This window comes from Tetrao urogallus (assembly GCF_951394365.1).
Source record: "Tetrao urogallus genome assembly, chromosome: 2".
Taxonomy (NCBI): Eukaryota; Metazoa; Chordata; class Aves; order Galliformes; family Phasianidae; genus Tetrao; species Tetrao urogallus.
Window position 1 is genome coordinate 56048090 of NC_136814.1, and position 15109 is coordinate 56063198.

The window sequence follows — 15109 nt, forward strand, 5'->3', positions numbered from 1 at the left end:
ATTGCTACAGTTGGAAGCGCTCTCACACCAATCTGCCCCTTTAAGAATCAGGTCTGTATCTCCAGTATTTAATCACTCACTGTTATTTTTGCCCCTTGTATTTCTTACAGTGCTTCGGATGAAAGTGATTTCTTGGTGCTTACCGTTTCCTCATCCTTTTCTCTTTTAGAAATTCTGCAGTTTGCTCCACACCTCACTTGGTGATGTTTGTCAGGCATTTGCACACAGAAGCCTACGAACGACACGCTATTACCTCCCTTACGTTCTACTTTGAGTGGTTTTCGCAGAATCAGCTTTTCACCGTGCTGAGTATGGCACTCTTTCCATCGCAATTAGACACGCTCCCAAGTCCAGCGGCGCAACTTCACGTTAACTACGTGCGAACGGGAGGCGGCGAGGGCCGACGCAACCTGCCGGCCGTGACCCCCCGGCGCCGCGCCGTACCTCGAAGCAAACCCACCCTCCGTCGTCGGCGCGCGGCCGCAGGTGCTGCCGGCGGGGCGGGAGTGGACAAAGCGGCGGTGGTGGGGCGCTGCCCCGACGGGGCCGGCCTGCGGCTGGGCGGGGTGACCGTCCCATCCCTCCTCCGCGCTGCCGGGCGCGCACGCTCCCACGCGCGCCCAGTGCCACGCGCGGCGCTGCGCGGCGGGAGGATGCGGCCGCTGCGCCCCTGGGCGCTGCTGTTGGGCGCGCTGCTGGGCGCCGCCGCGGCCGCGGCGCGGAGCTACCCGCACGTCGCGGTGCTGGATGGCGCGGCCGCCTACCGCCTGCTGTGGGGCCGCCGCGGCAGCGCGCTCTCCTTCCGCCTGGAGGTGCGCACCCGCGGTTACGTGGGCTTCGGGCTCTCGTCCGGAGGCGGCATGGCTTCGGCCGACATCGTGGTGGGGGGCGTGGAGGGCGGACAGCCCTACCTGCAGGTAAGGACCCGAATCCCGCGCTCTTTGTCTGGCGGCCGTCCCTGCTCCTCTTTCTCCCCGCGCGGACGTCCCCTTCCCCGCCCCGCTTCTTCTACCTCCGCTCCGCTCCTTCCCCCCGGCCCTTCGGTTTTTCCCATTGTTGCGCGCCTCTCCCCTCCTTTCGGTCCGCGCCCCGCCAACCTTCCTTCCAAACTTCTGCACGGGTGTTGTCGGAGGTGTCGGGTTTCCTTCATCCCAAAGCGCCTCAGCCTTCGCCTGTCCCCTTGGGCGCTTTTTCCGCGGGTACTGAGAGCCTGGACCCGGATGGGACGGGAGCGGTTGCCCTGAACGGAGACCGTCGGGGCGGCCGAGCCGCCGGCCTGGCTCCGTCCCTGTGACCCGCCGACACGGGCGCACGGTCCCGCTGCCCTCCCGGGCTTCTAAAAGACCTCTCTACCGTGTTCCTCTCCTCCTCACCTGGTGGTGTTCTGTCCTCGTTACTGAAAAGGGCTCACGGGTAACCGCTGGAACTCACCGCTTACCCTTTGGTAAAGCAAGCTTGCGGGAGCCCAACCCTACGGGCGTAATTCTCCGGGTATTTTTCAGCAGTTGTCTACGTATTGCCGTGGCTGGGACAAGCTTGCGGGACAGCGGCTCACCCGCTCTTGGTGGTGTCAGTGGGGGGATGGGAGCTTTTGGCTCTCCCAGCGCTCCGAGCTGGGGGCTGCGTGGGGCCGAGCAGCGGGATCAGCGTGGCGGCTTGTCACCCCTAATGACAGCTCTCTGAATTGGATCTCACTCTGCTCCTATTGTTAAGAGGACAGGCTGGGAGCTGTGTTAGAGCACTGAAACTGCAGCTTCTATTTCAAGAGGCAGTTTTTTTGAGTTGATTTTTTTTTTTTTCCTCAATAGCATAATAGCGCGGGCTAACTTTTCCCAATGAAGAAACGAAATGCTCCATAACTTCTCTCTCTGCAGTTTGTCAAGGTTTTATGAAATCAAACCTTTCTGAGAAAAAAAAGGTGCCTTTTTATTATATATATGTATATATAGATAGGTAGATATACATTCCTTATTAGTTTGCTATATCAAGTTTAGGCAAATATTTGTCTTATTTAAGTTCAAAGTTTTTCATAGTAGTTCTTCTCATATTTCAAAGTGAAGATCGATTTATTTTATTTTTTTTTTATTTTTAAAAACCTCAGTCTAAATAAAACACCAATAATAAAACCCCCATTCTGGCCGGTGAGCAGCACAGCTCTCAGAGGTGCAGGGTGTGCATTCACCAGAGCCCTGCATCGCAGCACATGCACCTATTTAAAGAAACCCAGACTTTCTGTCTGGCTGATTCATGGACGTGTTCATGTAAGGCAAGCCTTGTGGAAAAGCATCCAGAGCTGATGTAAAGGCACCCAGTGATGGAGAATCCATCACTTTTCTTGGTAGTGCACAGCAACGGTGCGACTTTGCTGCTCCTTATTTCCAGTATGCATTTGGCTGGGCCCAAATTCTAGCCATGTAATTTCTCTATTAGATTTAAAAGCCTACTCCCCAAATCCTGCCCCCATGAAGTTATTTATATGCTGTAATCAGGTCACTCCTCAATTTTCTTTTACATAAAATAAATAGATGCAGCTCTGTAAGTATTCCACTGCATGACTCGGCTTATAAGCAGGAGGGAGACTGACTTTTGACACTTTCCAACAGTGATAGGACAAGGGGGATTGCTTTAAATTAAAAGAGGAAATCAAAAGGGGAAATTTAGTTTCCTAAATCAGATGTTAGGAGGCAGTGCTTTACTCATGGTGGTGAAGCACTAGCACTGCTGCCCGGAGAAGCTGTGGATGCCCCATCCCTGAAGGTGCTCAAGGCCGGGTTGATTGGGCCCCGGGCTTGAGCTGGTGGAGGGCAGCCCTGCCCGTGGCACAGGGTTGGGACTGGTTGGGTGTTGAGGTCCCTTCCTTCCCAAGCCATTCTATGATTCTATTGCATTTTTTTTCTAGCACTCAAAGCAACATCGTGGCTCTTTTCAGCACCTCTCTCCGATTTTCAGCATCTTTAAGAGTGGCTCCGTGCAGTCTTCTGCCAAAGATTTAATTTACTGTCACCACATGACAGATAGAACAGAAAGAGAAAAGGAAGGACTGCAGCGATTGCCTCCTGTCACGGAACAGCTGATATTTGTTCTGAAACACTGATTTAACACATAAACATCTGCTAGGCAAAATGCTATGAGTTATTAAGTTACACTCTTGAGCAGATAAACTGCAGAAGAAATCCCTTCTATCCCTGAAGCTTGCTGGTAACCTGTGGCTTTCACCATCCTCAGTTCTTCAGTGCTAGGCAGTAAGGTTTATTGGTAAAGTGGGACGAGGTCTTTTACGAAGGGCAGACTGCTAAAACATTTCTGTGCTTGCCCAGGAAGAAGGAAGGGTGAGATATGAAGAGGATGGAGCAACCCCCTGAAGAAACAAAATCCATCCAGAGTGTTTTCTGGACAGGCGTCACAGACTGATACAAAATGAGTACCTTGTTCTAGAGCCCTACTTCAGTAACGTCTGAACCTCTTGCCCCCAACCTCCTTAAATTCTCTCTCCTTTCAAAATAGGAAGTGTTCTTGGGGGGAAGAGTCCTCTCCTGGGAGCAAACAAACAAGTACAGTCAGACTGCAGCCCTTAGCAGATGGCAGGTGCTGCATGCTTTGTGCAGCAATGTATTGAGGTAGAAGGAGCTTTCGGAGAGAAGATGTTTCCTCCAGCATTTGTTCATCCTCTCACTGCAAGTTGTGCCATTCCCACCATCAGCGGGCTGTGTCTTTCCTTCAGAAAATTGGATGACTGAAAGTTCTGAAGATTTGAGATGGGATTTTTATATATATATGTATTTTATATGTTTGGTGAACTTAGGTGCAAGGCTTACCTGTTTTGTTTTGCTTTTCCATTTTGGAACTGTATGTAAGGAATAGGAGGTCTGGGATAATGAGTAAAGAGCAGAAAGATTTGAAAGACTTAACTTCACTTTTCTCTAAATATATTGAGGTAGCAAGTGGTACAAGCACCAGAGTGGCTTTTTGAAGAACTTCTGAATGATATATGAATTATACCTTGATTATCTCAGCCTTTCTGAAGTTTGGTATTTGGGACAGGAATACAGACTGACTTTGGGAAAGTGTAGAGGATACAGCATGCATGTGTGCATACGTCCGTAGCAGTGGTGTATTTTGAGGGAGCTGCCTGTACTGAGTGTAGAGAGGAAAAGAGGGAGGTGGAGGAGTGAATTACTGGAGTGCATTGCCAAGAGCCTTGTGCTGTGTGACCGAGGGTTATGCAGGTTTGGGGCGAACGTAATGAGAAGAAGTAGAAGGTACCAATGGGATCTGGTGTCAGACAGCAATGACCTGCCTTTATCTTTGCCGGGGTTGGCTTGGGTGGGCAGTTTGTACTCTGCAAAAGTTTTCCTACAGCATGGCTGTGGCCACTTGCAGCGTGTGTGCTCTTCGTGAGTGTTTTTGGGTCAGCTTCAGCTATTGCATCGAGTGTTCCTTCCTTCTTCTTTTTCTGCTTTTTTTTTTTTTTTTTTAATGTCCTTTGTGCTTATGAATTGACACAGCATGCATTTTCATCGCCATGCCTTTTCCTTGGTCTCCACCCCTGTCTGGAATTGTGCATCCCCACCCACAGCACGTAGCTGCAGAGAGCCCCGTTTTGGGGCAAGTAATCCTCCTTGATGAATGGCCATTTTGTGCAAGTTACACAAGAGAGTGGCATTGTTGGAGTCTTCTGTTGAACTTGCACAAAAATAGTCCCTCCTCAGGGTGAATAGGGACTGTGTGTCACTAAAAAGTACTTTATTATTCATTACGGCCCCGCTTGTTAACCATCACCCGAACTAAAGAATATCTGTTATCAAATGTATCCCATGGAGTTAGCTTAATTGCTCGTAGGGAAGTACTTGGAAGAGGTTTTAAAGGACAGAAAACAGTGAGCATTCTCTGTACTTAACGATATGCTGCTTTTAAGTGCACTCATGCCAGCGGCAACAAAAGAAGTGTTTAGAAAACAACTTGAAAGGCACCAAAAGAGAGATGCAAAGCGAGTGCCACGCTGACATATCTCAGTCGGCGCTTTGTTGGAGGTATTTCAAGCCTTCGGGCATTGTGGCGCGATTTCCCGATGACTAATGAGTCCTCTTGGCCTCGGTGCGGGGCTCAAAGGGAGGCGGTACGGACGTCCCCTCGGGCCGGGCGCTTTGTGCTGCCCTTCAGAGGGATGGTGGGGAGGACAGGGCAGCGACAACCGGCGAACAAAAGATGGGGATCACTCTGGAGCTCCCGTCTTAGGCAAGGGTCGGGAGTCTGGTTCGCAAGTTGGTTTTTTTCTGGTGCTTGTGGTATTTTCGCTTTCAGTTTGGATTTTGGTAACTCCAAGAAAGTTAACTTTTCCTCTAGAATAAGTATCAGAGCTTCACAGCCTGGGCTGGATGGAAATGCAGCCACCGTAAGCGACGTGAGGGCTTCAAGTAACAGGGGAATGGTTTCGTTCTCCTTGTAAGCAAATATCTTAGAAGCAGAAAGACTAGGAGAGATGTTCTGTGGCACTTTGGGAACAAGTATCGTTAATAATTGTGATCCAAAATCCCTGCAGTGTTTAGAAAACTTCTAATAATTGAAGCAATTAAAGTAATTAAAACAAGAAAAATTGTGCTGTTTGAATGAGCTCCTGTATAAGGAATGTTCCTTGTGATAAAGTGCAGTTGTGAGATTGGATCGTGCAGCATCTCCTAGTTACAGGTTTTCTTCCCCTTAAAACACATAGCTACATGTTTAGTCTAGTCTGTTTGTGTAAGGGTAGTCTTTAATCTGGCTCTATAGCTTCTGATACAACTGGAAAAACGCTTCTAAAATCAATATTTATTGTAATATGTCCCAGGGTCTTTGGGACTCCTCTGCAAAGTCAGATTCTCCATGCTGACAAGCGATGCCAACTTCACGACTGCTAATGCTTCTTACACCTGTGTGTGTCAAGCTGAAGAAATTATGATGCTTCAGTGTTTTCATTTCTGTGTGTAGAAAATTATGTTTTTGCATCCCCCAGGAGAGCCACAGGAACCAGGGAGTGTCACCACAGAGTATAGGCTGCTGGGGAGCAGCTCTGGGCAGACACAAGAAATACACCCAAACATGTTCAGATGATTCACAGCTTGAGGAACAAAGATGTGTCTCTCAGTAAAGAATTGTTTCATCTGTAAAAAATGCCTTATTTTTTTAATGCAGTACCTGTGCAAATACACAAGTGGAAAATGGGAATCTTTGTGTATCTGTGTGTGCATTTCAAACAGATGCAGCCCAGTTATTTGTTATAGATAAAAAATGTTCAGTCCTTGTTAAAGTTAGTAGTATAGTTGCACTAAACATATTGCCATGCTGACTCCAGTGTAACTCAGCCAGTCGAAGCAGCTTCCATGTGACAGAGAGCTGGGCTTCTCAGCAGGCAGTGAATCATCTCATACTCATCTGGTGTGTAGGTTAAAAAAAACAAACATGACAGCAACAAAAAGTACCCAATCAATCAGTAACTTAACTAGGAGCAGTCAGCTCTTAGGGCTGTGGCTGAACTTGCTGATCCCACTTACTTTAGAAACTTCTTGCAACTGATTGGTTGCCGCCACCAAACTTTTTGCTGAGGATATTCCATTTGCAGACCAATTCCAAAATCAGATCAGTCAACTGGAATGCTCTCAAGGTGTTCTTATATTCTTATTTAAAGCAGCGATGCTTTCAGACTCCCACTTTGTGTTAGTTTTCTGTAGGTGGGCTCTGCTTTTCCCTGATATAGGAGTATAGTAGGATCTTTGCCTTAAACACAAGCTGAAATTTATTTGAGGTTGAAAAAAGGTTGGTTTTCTTATTTGTAAACTCATGCTCTGTTTGCTTCTTGCCAAATACAATGTAAAAACAGCTTTTTTAAATATATTTTTTGGTGGTTGTATCCAGTGTGTGCTGGAACCACAAGCAGCAGGATTCCATCTGAATTAAATGAAACAATAAAAAAGAGAAATGCTAACCACAGCTATTCTTCTGGAAACCCAGAAAGGCATAGCTTGGTGCTGATTTCATTCAGAAGTTTTGGTTGAGTCTTTTGCATCCTGTAGCAATTTATCCATCCTATAAGACTAAGACGGATCTTCTCCTGCACTAACTCCTCTTGGTTACAGCTTCCCAATTCCTTTGCCATACTCTTCAACCCTGCTCTTAGACACAGGTTTGGGCACTCTGGGAATGTTCAAAACTCTGTGAGTTGGCTGTAAACCATAGGTTGGAACTGGTTGGGACTTAGCTCATTTCTCCTCCATTTGTCCTTCCTGGTTTGTCCCTTGGCTTTCTTCTGGCTGTTCCCACAGCCAGGATGGTGAGGAGCTCCTGACTGCAGGGTAGCTCACAGAGATCACAGAGACAGAACTGTGCCAGAGCCCAGCTGCAGGTGATGGGGCCGCAGCCTGGGAGCTGTTGGTGGCTCCTTTAGGTTGAAAGGTGCTGTATATAATTTAACATGGGAAATGGATACCATAAACAAAATGAGCTTGTACATTGTAAAAATGTGGGGAGGGAGCCTTATAAACACCTGTTCAAGTATGCGATGACAGCTGTGCTTTTCTCATGAGGTTTCCTTCTGCAGCTGTGCTTACATTCTCTGAGGATAAAAAAGCCCAGTTGCGCCTATTTTTTATATCCTTGAGAAATTACCCTGTCTTTTGCTGAGCAGCAAACAGAAACCATCCACACCACAAAACATTTTCTTAAGAAAGTGAGAGGTTCATAGGATCTGAAAACTGTGTGGTGTGATCAGCCACACTTCTGGAAAAGAGCAAACTACGTGCAATATCAGGAAGATTTCTCTTTTCAATCTGTTGATTCAACTCCTAGGTAGCATTAGAGATGTTTGCACAACATAGCCCAGAGTTCTAAATGCCAGTTTATGCAATAGAATCAATGGGAGTGCAGAAACTGTAAATGCTTCTAATGTAAACGTAAGTAAATTTTGAAGCAACATTTTGTTATTATGTAGCATGACAACACTGTCAAGTCTTTGTTTTAAACAGTAACCAAAATAACATGTTTGTGTCAGAAGAACAGTCATTTTCCCCTTATCTTCTCTCTGTAACTACTGATGCTTCTGTCAAGTTCATGTAAAACTTAGCAACTTTATCTTCATTTAACCATATAACATATATTTTGTGTGTATATAAGAAGCTGAAGGGTCTGAATTCAAGGGCAAAATCAGTAAATAAATCACGTTTTCAGGTTCTTGCTAAGAAATTCAGTATTAAGGAGCTGATAGTTACTGCAAATCTGTGCTGGAACTCCATAAAATTCAGAATATCTTGCACCAGTATAATCCTGCCTACGAAAGAAACAGGTTTTCTGACTGTATGGGGGTGTTAAAACTAAATCTGCATAAAAGAGGTGTCCATGTTAGAGTCCTTTTTTATTTGGTAGGAATAGTAAGTTGTTCCAAAATCAGGCAAATTTCAGACCATCTGCAATAGTTTTTGAAGTACTGTCATTCTGTTGATAGAAATGTCAACCTTCCTTCTCAATAGAATTACATTTGTGAAGCTTGTAAGTTTAGGTGAGGTCTGTATTATGGCAGGCTCTCACTGGGGGCATTTGGAACCATATTTGGTGAATGGAGTCAAATCCAGCTGGCAACCTGTCACAAGTGGTGTTCCCCATGGGTCGGTGTTGGGGCCTGTCCTCTTCAGTATCTTTACTGATGACCTGGATGAGGGCACTGAGTGCACCCTCAGTAAGTTTGCGGATGACACCAAGCTGGCTGCAAGCGTCTATCTGTCTGGGGGTAGCGAGGCCATACAGAGGGATCTGGACAGGCTGCATAGCTGGGCTGAAGCCAATGGGATGAATTTCAACAAGACCAAATGCCAGGTCCTGCACTTTGGCCACAACAACCCCAGGCAATGATACAGGCTCGGGGTGAAGTGGCTGGAAGACTGCGTAGTGGAAATGGACCTGGGGGTGTTGATTGATGCTCGGCTGAATGTGAGCCAGCAGTGTGCTTGGGTGGCCAAGAAGGCCAATGGCATCCTGGCTTGCATCAGAAACAGTGTTGCCAGCAGGAACAGGGCAGTGATTGTGCCCCTGCACTCAGCACTGGTGGGGCCACACCTTTAATACTGTGTCCAGTTTTGGGCCCCTCACTGCAAGAAAGAGATTGAGGCCCTGGAACGGGTTCAAAGAAGGGCGACAAAGCCGATGAGGGGTCTGAAGCACAGGCCATATGAGGAGTGGCTGAAGGAGCTGGGAATGTTCAGTCTGGAGAAGAGGAGGCTCTGGGGAGACCTTATAGTCCTCTATAACTACCTGAAGGGAGGTTGTAGTGAGCTGGGGGTCAGCCTCTTCTCTCGTGTAACTGATGATAGGACTGGAGGGAATGGCTTCAAGCTGTGCCAGGGGAGATTCAGGCTGGACATTAGGAAATACTACTTTTCTGAAAGAGTGGTCAGGCGCTGGAATGGGCTGCCCAGGGAGGTAGTGGAGTCACCAACCCTGGAGGTGTTTAAGGAATGTTTGGATTTTCTGTTGAGGGACATGGTTTAGTGAGAACTGTTGGTGATAGGTGGATGGTTGGACTGGATGATCTTGTAGGTCTTTTCCAACCTTGGTGATTCTGTGATACTGTGATATTTAGATGCCCTCCATGCTGCTGAAGCCCAGACATCCCCTGTTTGACTTTTGGTGGGTGCATCCTCTATGCTGACCCTAGGCTTTGTAAATGACATTCAAAGCCTACAGAGGTACCCACCTTTCTCCTAACAAAGATCTAACAAACTATGCTAACTAGCAAAGTGGAGCATCGGCTGCCTAAATATGGTGTTTTGATTGGATTTGTACCACAGGAACAGGAATTTCCCTTTTTATCACTTTTTTTCCTCTGAAAAGAAATATCTCTAGAGATGCATCTTTATATGTTCATAATATCCGTGATGCTACCAACCCAAATTAGTAGGGATTTAAGGGAGCTTAACTGTGTTACAAGAAAGTTACCTGAAAGTTTATGCATCTTCTATGCTGGTGAAAGTAATATTTCTTTAAAAGTAATATGCTTTATGTAGGTTTAGCTTAGTGAGCATGAGAAAAGATGAGTGAAACTTCCAGCCAATTCTTGTTACTTTTCCTTTTTTGATAATGTTTTGTCGTTTTTGCACAAACGTCTTTTTGTTTCTTAAGGGCTTTTCAGCTCTGCTGGATAAATTGACCAAAACTTGCATAGTTTGACTTAAAATCTGTTCTGTGAACAGAAGGAGATCAGAGTGTTTCCTTCATTTGTTCATGTTAATTTGTACCTTCATTTGTTTCATGACATGTCCTTCATTTGTTCTCAATTTGGCAAACAAACTGTTTTCATGTCAGAGGTTGAGCAATCTAATCCTGAGCTGTTCAGAAATGTTCTTGCTGTATAATTTAATTTTATTTTTCATGATGAACACCTAGATAATTTTCAGCAGAAGGAATAAAAAGTAGTGATAGAGGCAGTCGGTAACTTGTGAACAGCTTCTGGGAAATGCATTCATGCTTGATTCCTCTAGTGCAGTCCGATTGCACTAAGTGGATTTGTAGGATTTGGGAGACAAAGGAATATCTCTACCTTCCCAGGAACTACACAAATTTGCTTTCCAGGTATTCTCAGCACCCTGACATTCGAGGGATGTTTCATGGGGCCGTGTATCAGGCAGAGGAAGCAAGCAGAGCCAGCGACTTCATTACTCTGCAGAAATTTTCACATGGGAAAGATTAGCGTTAGTCGGTCAGATTAAGATCTGCCCGCGGGATGCTCTTGGGCGAGTTGGGGAGTGAAATGCTGCTGGGGGCTGGTGGTGGGCAGGCAGGGGCATTGCAGGGCCTGGAAGCCCCTTCCCCAGGGCACAGGGTGAGCCCACAGCAAGTGGGGCTGCGGCACAGCTGTCACACAAGTGAACAAAGAGTTCCACCAACAGTCACCGTATCAAGGCATAGCCAAGCAAGTACCCTTCTTTACATCGCTTCTTCCAGTTGTTCTTGCCCACTCCCTGCAGGCTCATAGAACTTAGGACTGTTCTACACATGGTTTTATACTTGCAGATCACCAGAAAATATTGGAGTGCACACACCTGATTTGGCTTCTCATTTATGAATTGTCCTTCCCAGCTGTTTCAGGCAAAGACTCCCAATGTATTCCCACGAGGAAAAGCTTCTCTTCCATTTCTGTTCCACAGTACTTCACTATCTGGTTGCTTATTTTAATACAAGATGCTTTCCTCCAATTTAATGTAACATCTCAAAAAAGATACCACACCTTCGTAAAAGTTGATGGTCACTTCTAGTTCAGAGAGGTATTTACTATTTTTAAGATGAAAACAGCTGTTCTACTTACATAAAGGTGTTTTCAGAGGAGGGATGGTATTTTGTAAAGACATGCTGTGTCTCTGTCTAAGCTCTAATGTAGAGGTGAAGCAGAGCACTTTGTTCTCACAAAATATCCACCTTTGAGTACCATCCCAGAACAGGTCCAGTATATCTGGAAAAGGAAATCCAAAGTTCTTTCTATGAACAAACATAGCTCATCACTACTCTTTTTTTCAGTACATAGCTTCACCTTCCATGCTTCCCTTTTGCTGTTTGTAGTGGTAGTTTTCCCAGGTATTTGTGCCTTCATATAAGTATTCATTCACTTCTAGTTGCAAAAAGTGTTGACAGGAAAAGCATTACTCTTTTCAGTACTTTTAAAATTTGGATTTGTTTTGGAAGTGTAAAAATCAGAACTGTTTCAGTAGCTTTGGCAAGACAGAATGTTTTTATGCTGATATAAGTGCTCTGTGTTTACCCTTTTCTTCCTTGAAATTGTGTCACGACTGAGATAGTTTCATAATTTTTATAATCTAAAAATATCTTAAAGAGGTGTTTGAGCATGCAGTTATTCTCACACCTGTAACAGGTTGCTTGTGGTCTCTTATACACAGAAAGATTTCTCAACTGCGATTAAGTTCAAGGTTATAACTCCCAGTTGATCTTTTTGTGAATTAAAATGATGTCAGACACATTTACCAGTGTCACGGTGTTTGAACGTAACATTTTGTGATTTTTCAGCTTTGTTTGCCTCTACTTGAGCGAATGGATATGAAAACTAAAAACCTTTCTAAAATTAAATGGAGGTTCAAGTAGCTTCAGAGGTAGATGCCTTCAAAAAACAGAAGTTGGTGTGTTTTGCTAAAGATGCAAAACAATTCATGGTGCCCGCCAGTAACTACCTGCCATCAGGGAGGAAGGTGGCATGTTCTGGAAAAGAAAGGTGTCTAACCAAGCTTAGAGGCTCTGCTCTAGACTTAGCTGCACAGAGCAGCGTCCTTAAACCTCCTCTTACCCCAAGCAGTGCAGAAACAGCAAAAAACTGTGCCTTGGCAAGGTGGTGGAGCAGTCTGGAAGAGAGGGAAGAGGATGACTGGGACATGGCACAGCTGGTGGTGTGGCAGGAATTTGGGGTGAGGAGGTTAATGACCTGGCATTGCTGCATCGTTCCTCCATTTTACTGTACTGCTGAGCCAGGGATCATCTTTCTGAGTGTTGCCTGTAAGAGCAGCCACCCAATCCCAAACCACCAAATAAACCCCAAAACCCTCCAGGCAAATTCTGTGTGTGCCAAGTGCTGTTTCTTCTGGTTCAGCTGTAGGATTCCTGGTTGTGATTGATTTTATTCTGGGAGATTTGCTGTTCATGAGGAAGGAAAAATAAATAAAAAGCTGGGAGAAAAGAGAAGGGCAATTTTGTTGTTTGGAGTATTAAGTGAACTTATTTCTCTCAGTAGTTTCTACAAACTCCACAACATCCCAGTTATGACCGGGGTGACTACATTAAATAAATTGACTACATACATAAATTATGACTATAATTTAGGACTGACTACAACCTTTATTTCTGTAGTTATGTACAGGCAGTGTATGGTTAAAGTTGTTCAAACCATTTTTTTAAGCTGCTTGTAAAGGAGACCCACTTTCGCTAAGATTTTTAATCAAAAATATGTTTAGTGTCACCAAAACAGAAATCCTTCAGTGTTTTACATAAAGGCAACGTTTAAGGGTATTCAGTATTTGAGGAAAAGGTTATTGCTTGAATATTAGATTTTAATAATGGCATACCTTTTATTTTCAACAGGATTATCATACAGACGAAAACAGAGTACTCAAAAAAGATCCACAACAGGATTATCACCTGGAATATGCCTTGGAAAACAGTACTCACACCATACTGGCTTTTAGCAGAGAACTGCACACTTGTGATCCAAATGATAAGAGCATAACGGTGAGATGCACTGCCTGTACGAAAAGAGATGATATATTAACACAGAATGAGTGTATAGCTGGTTTTGATGCTGGCTACTAAAATTTAATTGGAGAAATTATCTTAGGATACATGCTTATTCAGCTCTCAATGCACTTTCCAAAGCATCTATTCTATCAAATTAGCAGGATAGAATACTTGCCTAGTTTTATTGAGTTCTCATATTTTATTTTCAACTTTGCTTGTTCTTCCACTTCAATGCATAGTGTTCTTTAATATGTCACACACAATGTGAACCCAAGAGTGAAACAGGTACTCCTGTGCCCTCAATTCTCATATCCTATGTTTGCAATCTTCAGGAGATGTCAGCTTGTGAAATACTTTTTAGGTCTTAGACTAATTTGTAAATGATGTTAAAGCTGGACTTTTAGAAAAGTTTTGAACATGTATAGTTAGAATGTATTTTTTGTTTTATTTCCATATTAAAAATGAAGAGGTTGAATAATCTTGTGATACAGCTTTGTGATACTGCCCTTTCTATGCATGGTAAATACTTTTCATAGAAAATTCTTCTATTGTCCTAGTGACTGCTGTGCTTCATAAGCATAATTTTAAATTATATGAAGTTGATTATTTTCATATTGAAAATGACAGGCTGTCATGATTTGAAAGACTTTTCGTGCTTTGGCTTGTTTACTACTATTCATTTTGGATGCATTGCAGTAGTAGTTTAACATGATTGTCATTATCTGTGTTTTCACAATACATGCGATAACGACAGCATGAGCTAAAAGATAGAGAAAATGCACAGCTGTATAAACTGCCACATTTCCATCTGTCAATGGTTCTGTGGTTTTTGCATCTGTTCCAAATTGTCTCAGCATAACTTAACTTTCTGAGACCCTTCAGTGTTTATTATTTTGTCTCACTGGGCGATTATTGCAATCTGAGAATGGTTTACAGAGAATTGATCTGCACTGTAGCTACAAACTGATTTTTAAGATGTAAATCTGCTCTATAGCTGAATGTCTATCTTTCCTAGTGTATAGGGCCAGCAGTTCACAGAAGGTGCCCAGACCTTTACACATGTGAGCCGGGAAGCAGTTTTGGGAGGACAGCTTCTGACCACAAGTCAGATGAGTGCCATGTCTAGAAAAAATGTTCCATGTGCTTAGTTGATTGCCTCTAAATGAGTCTGTTCTGCTGTTTTCAGATATGATTCAAGTTTGCCACATTTCTGAAGGAAGCTATGAAAGAGATTCAAATTTTGTGGATCCACATTGAACTCTGAATATAAGCATGATTAATTTTTGATAAAAATTTGTATCACAGAATCATAGAATATCCTGAGTTGGAAGAGATCCATAAGGATCAAGTCCATCTCCAAGATGACGCGTCAGCCCACAAGAGCTTGCTAAGTTACTTTCTCATCCTCAAAAGTACAAAGACAAAACCTACATACCTCTCAAATTCAAGAGTATGATTTATTAAATCATGAATTCAGTTGATTTTTTCTAAGTTCTTTGCAATTGTGTCAGTAGCTGTTTTCTTCTCACTACTGTTGTTCAAACACATCATATCTATCTTAGGAATTGTATGGACTATGCAAGAGCATATTGTTCCCATTCCTTACGTGTTTTTGTTTGTTTTTTTCCAGGAGAGCACAGTGCGGGTAATATGGGCTTACCACCACAAAGACCTGGGAGAAGCAGGTCAGAATTACCACGGGTCTACCCGTGGTACAAAGAGTCTACGTTTACTGAACCCTGAGAAAGCAGAAGTCTCACCTGCCTCTTTGTCATACTTTGACCTGACCAACAAAGACGTAAGTTACTCTGTGTTTTGGGTTTGTGTGGGCTAAGGTGGCAGCCCAACATCTGAGCTT

General features: G+C 44.2%; 1 protein-coding gene across 1 annotated transcript in view; it reads left to right on the forward strand.

Moving 5' to 3' along the window:
- Positions 1 to 653: 653 nt before the first annotated feature.
- The window catches only part of MOXD1 (monooxygenase DBH like 1), a gene marked incomplete at both ends in the record, with an annotated part of 51147 nt that continues 36691 nt past the window's right edge, over positions 654 to 15109 (forward strand). The window contains 3 exons of the mRNA XM_079550729.1: positions 654 to 917; positions 13099 to 13245; positions 14882 to 15049. Of these exons, the coding sequence (XP_079406855.1) occupies positions 654 to 917; positions 13099 to 13245; positions 14882 to 15049 (579 nt within the window). The remainder of the gene's footprint in view (positions 918 to 13098; positions 13246 to 14881; positions 15050 to 15109) is intronic.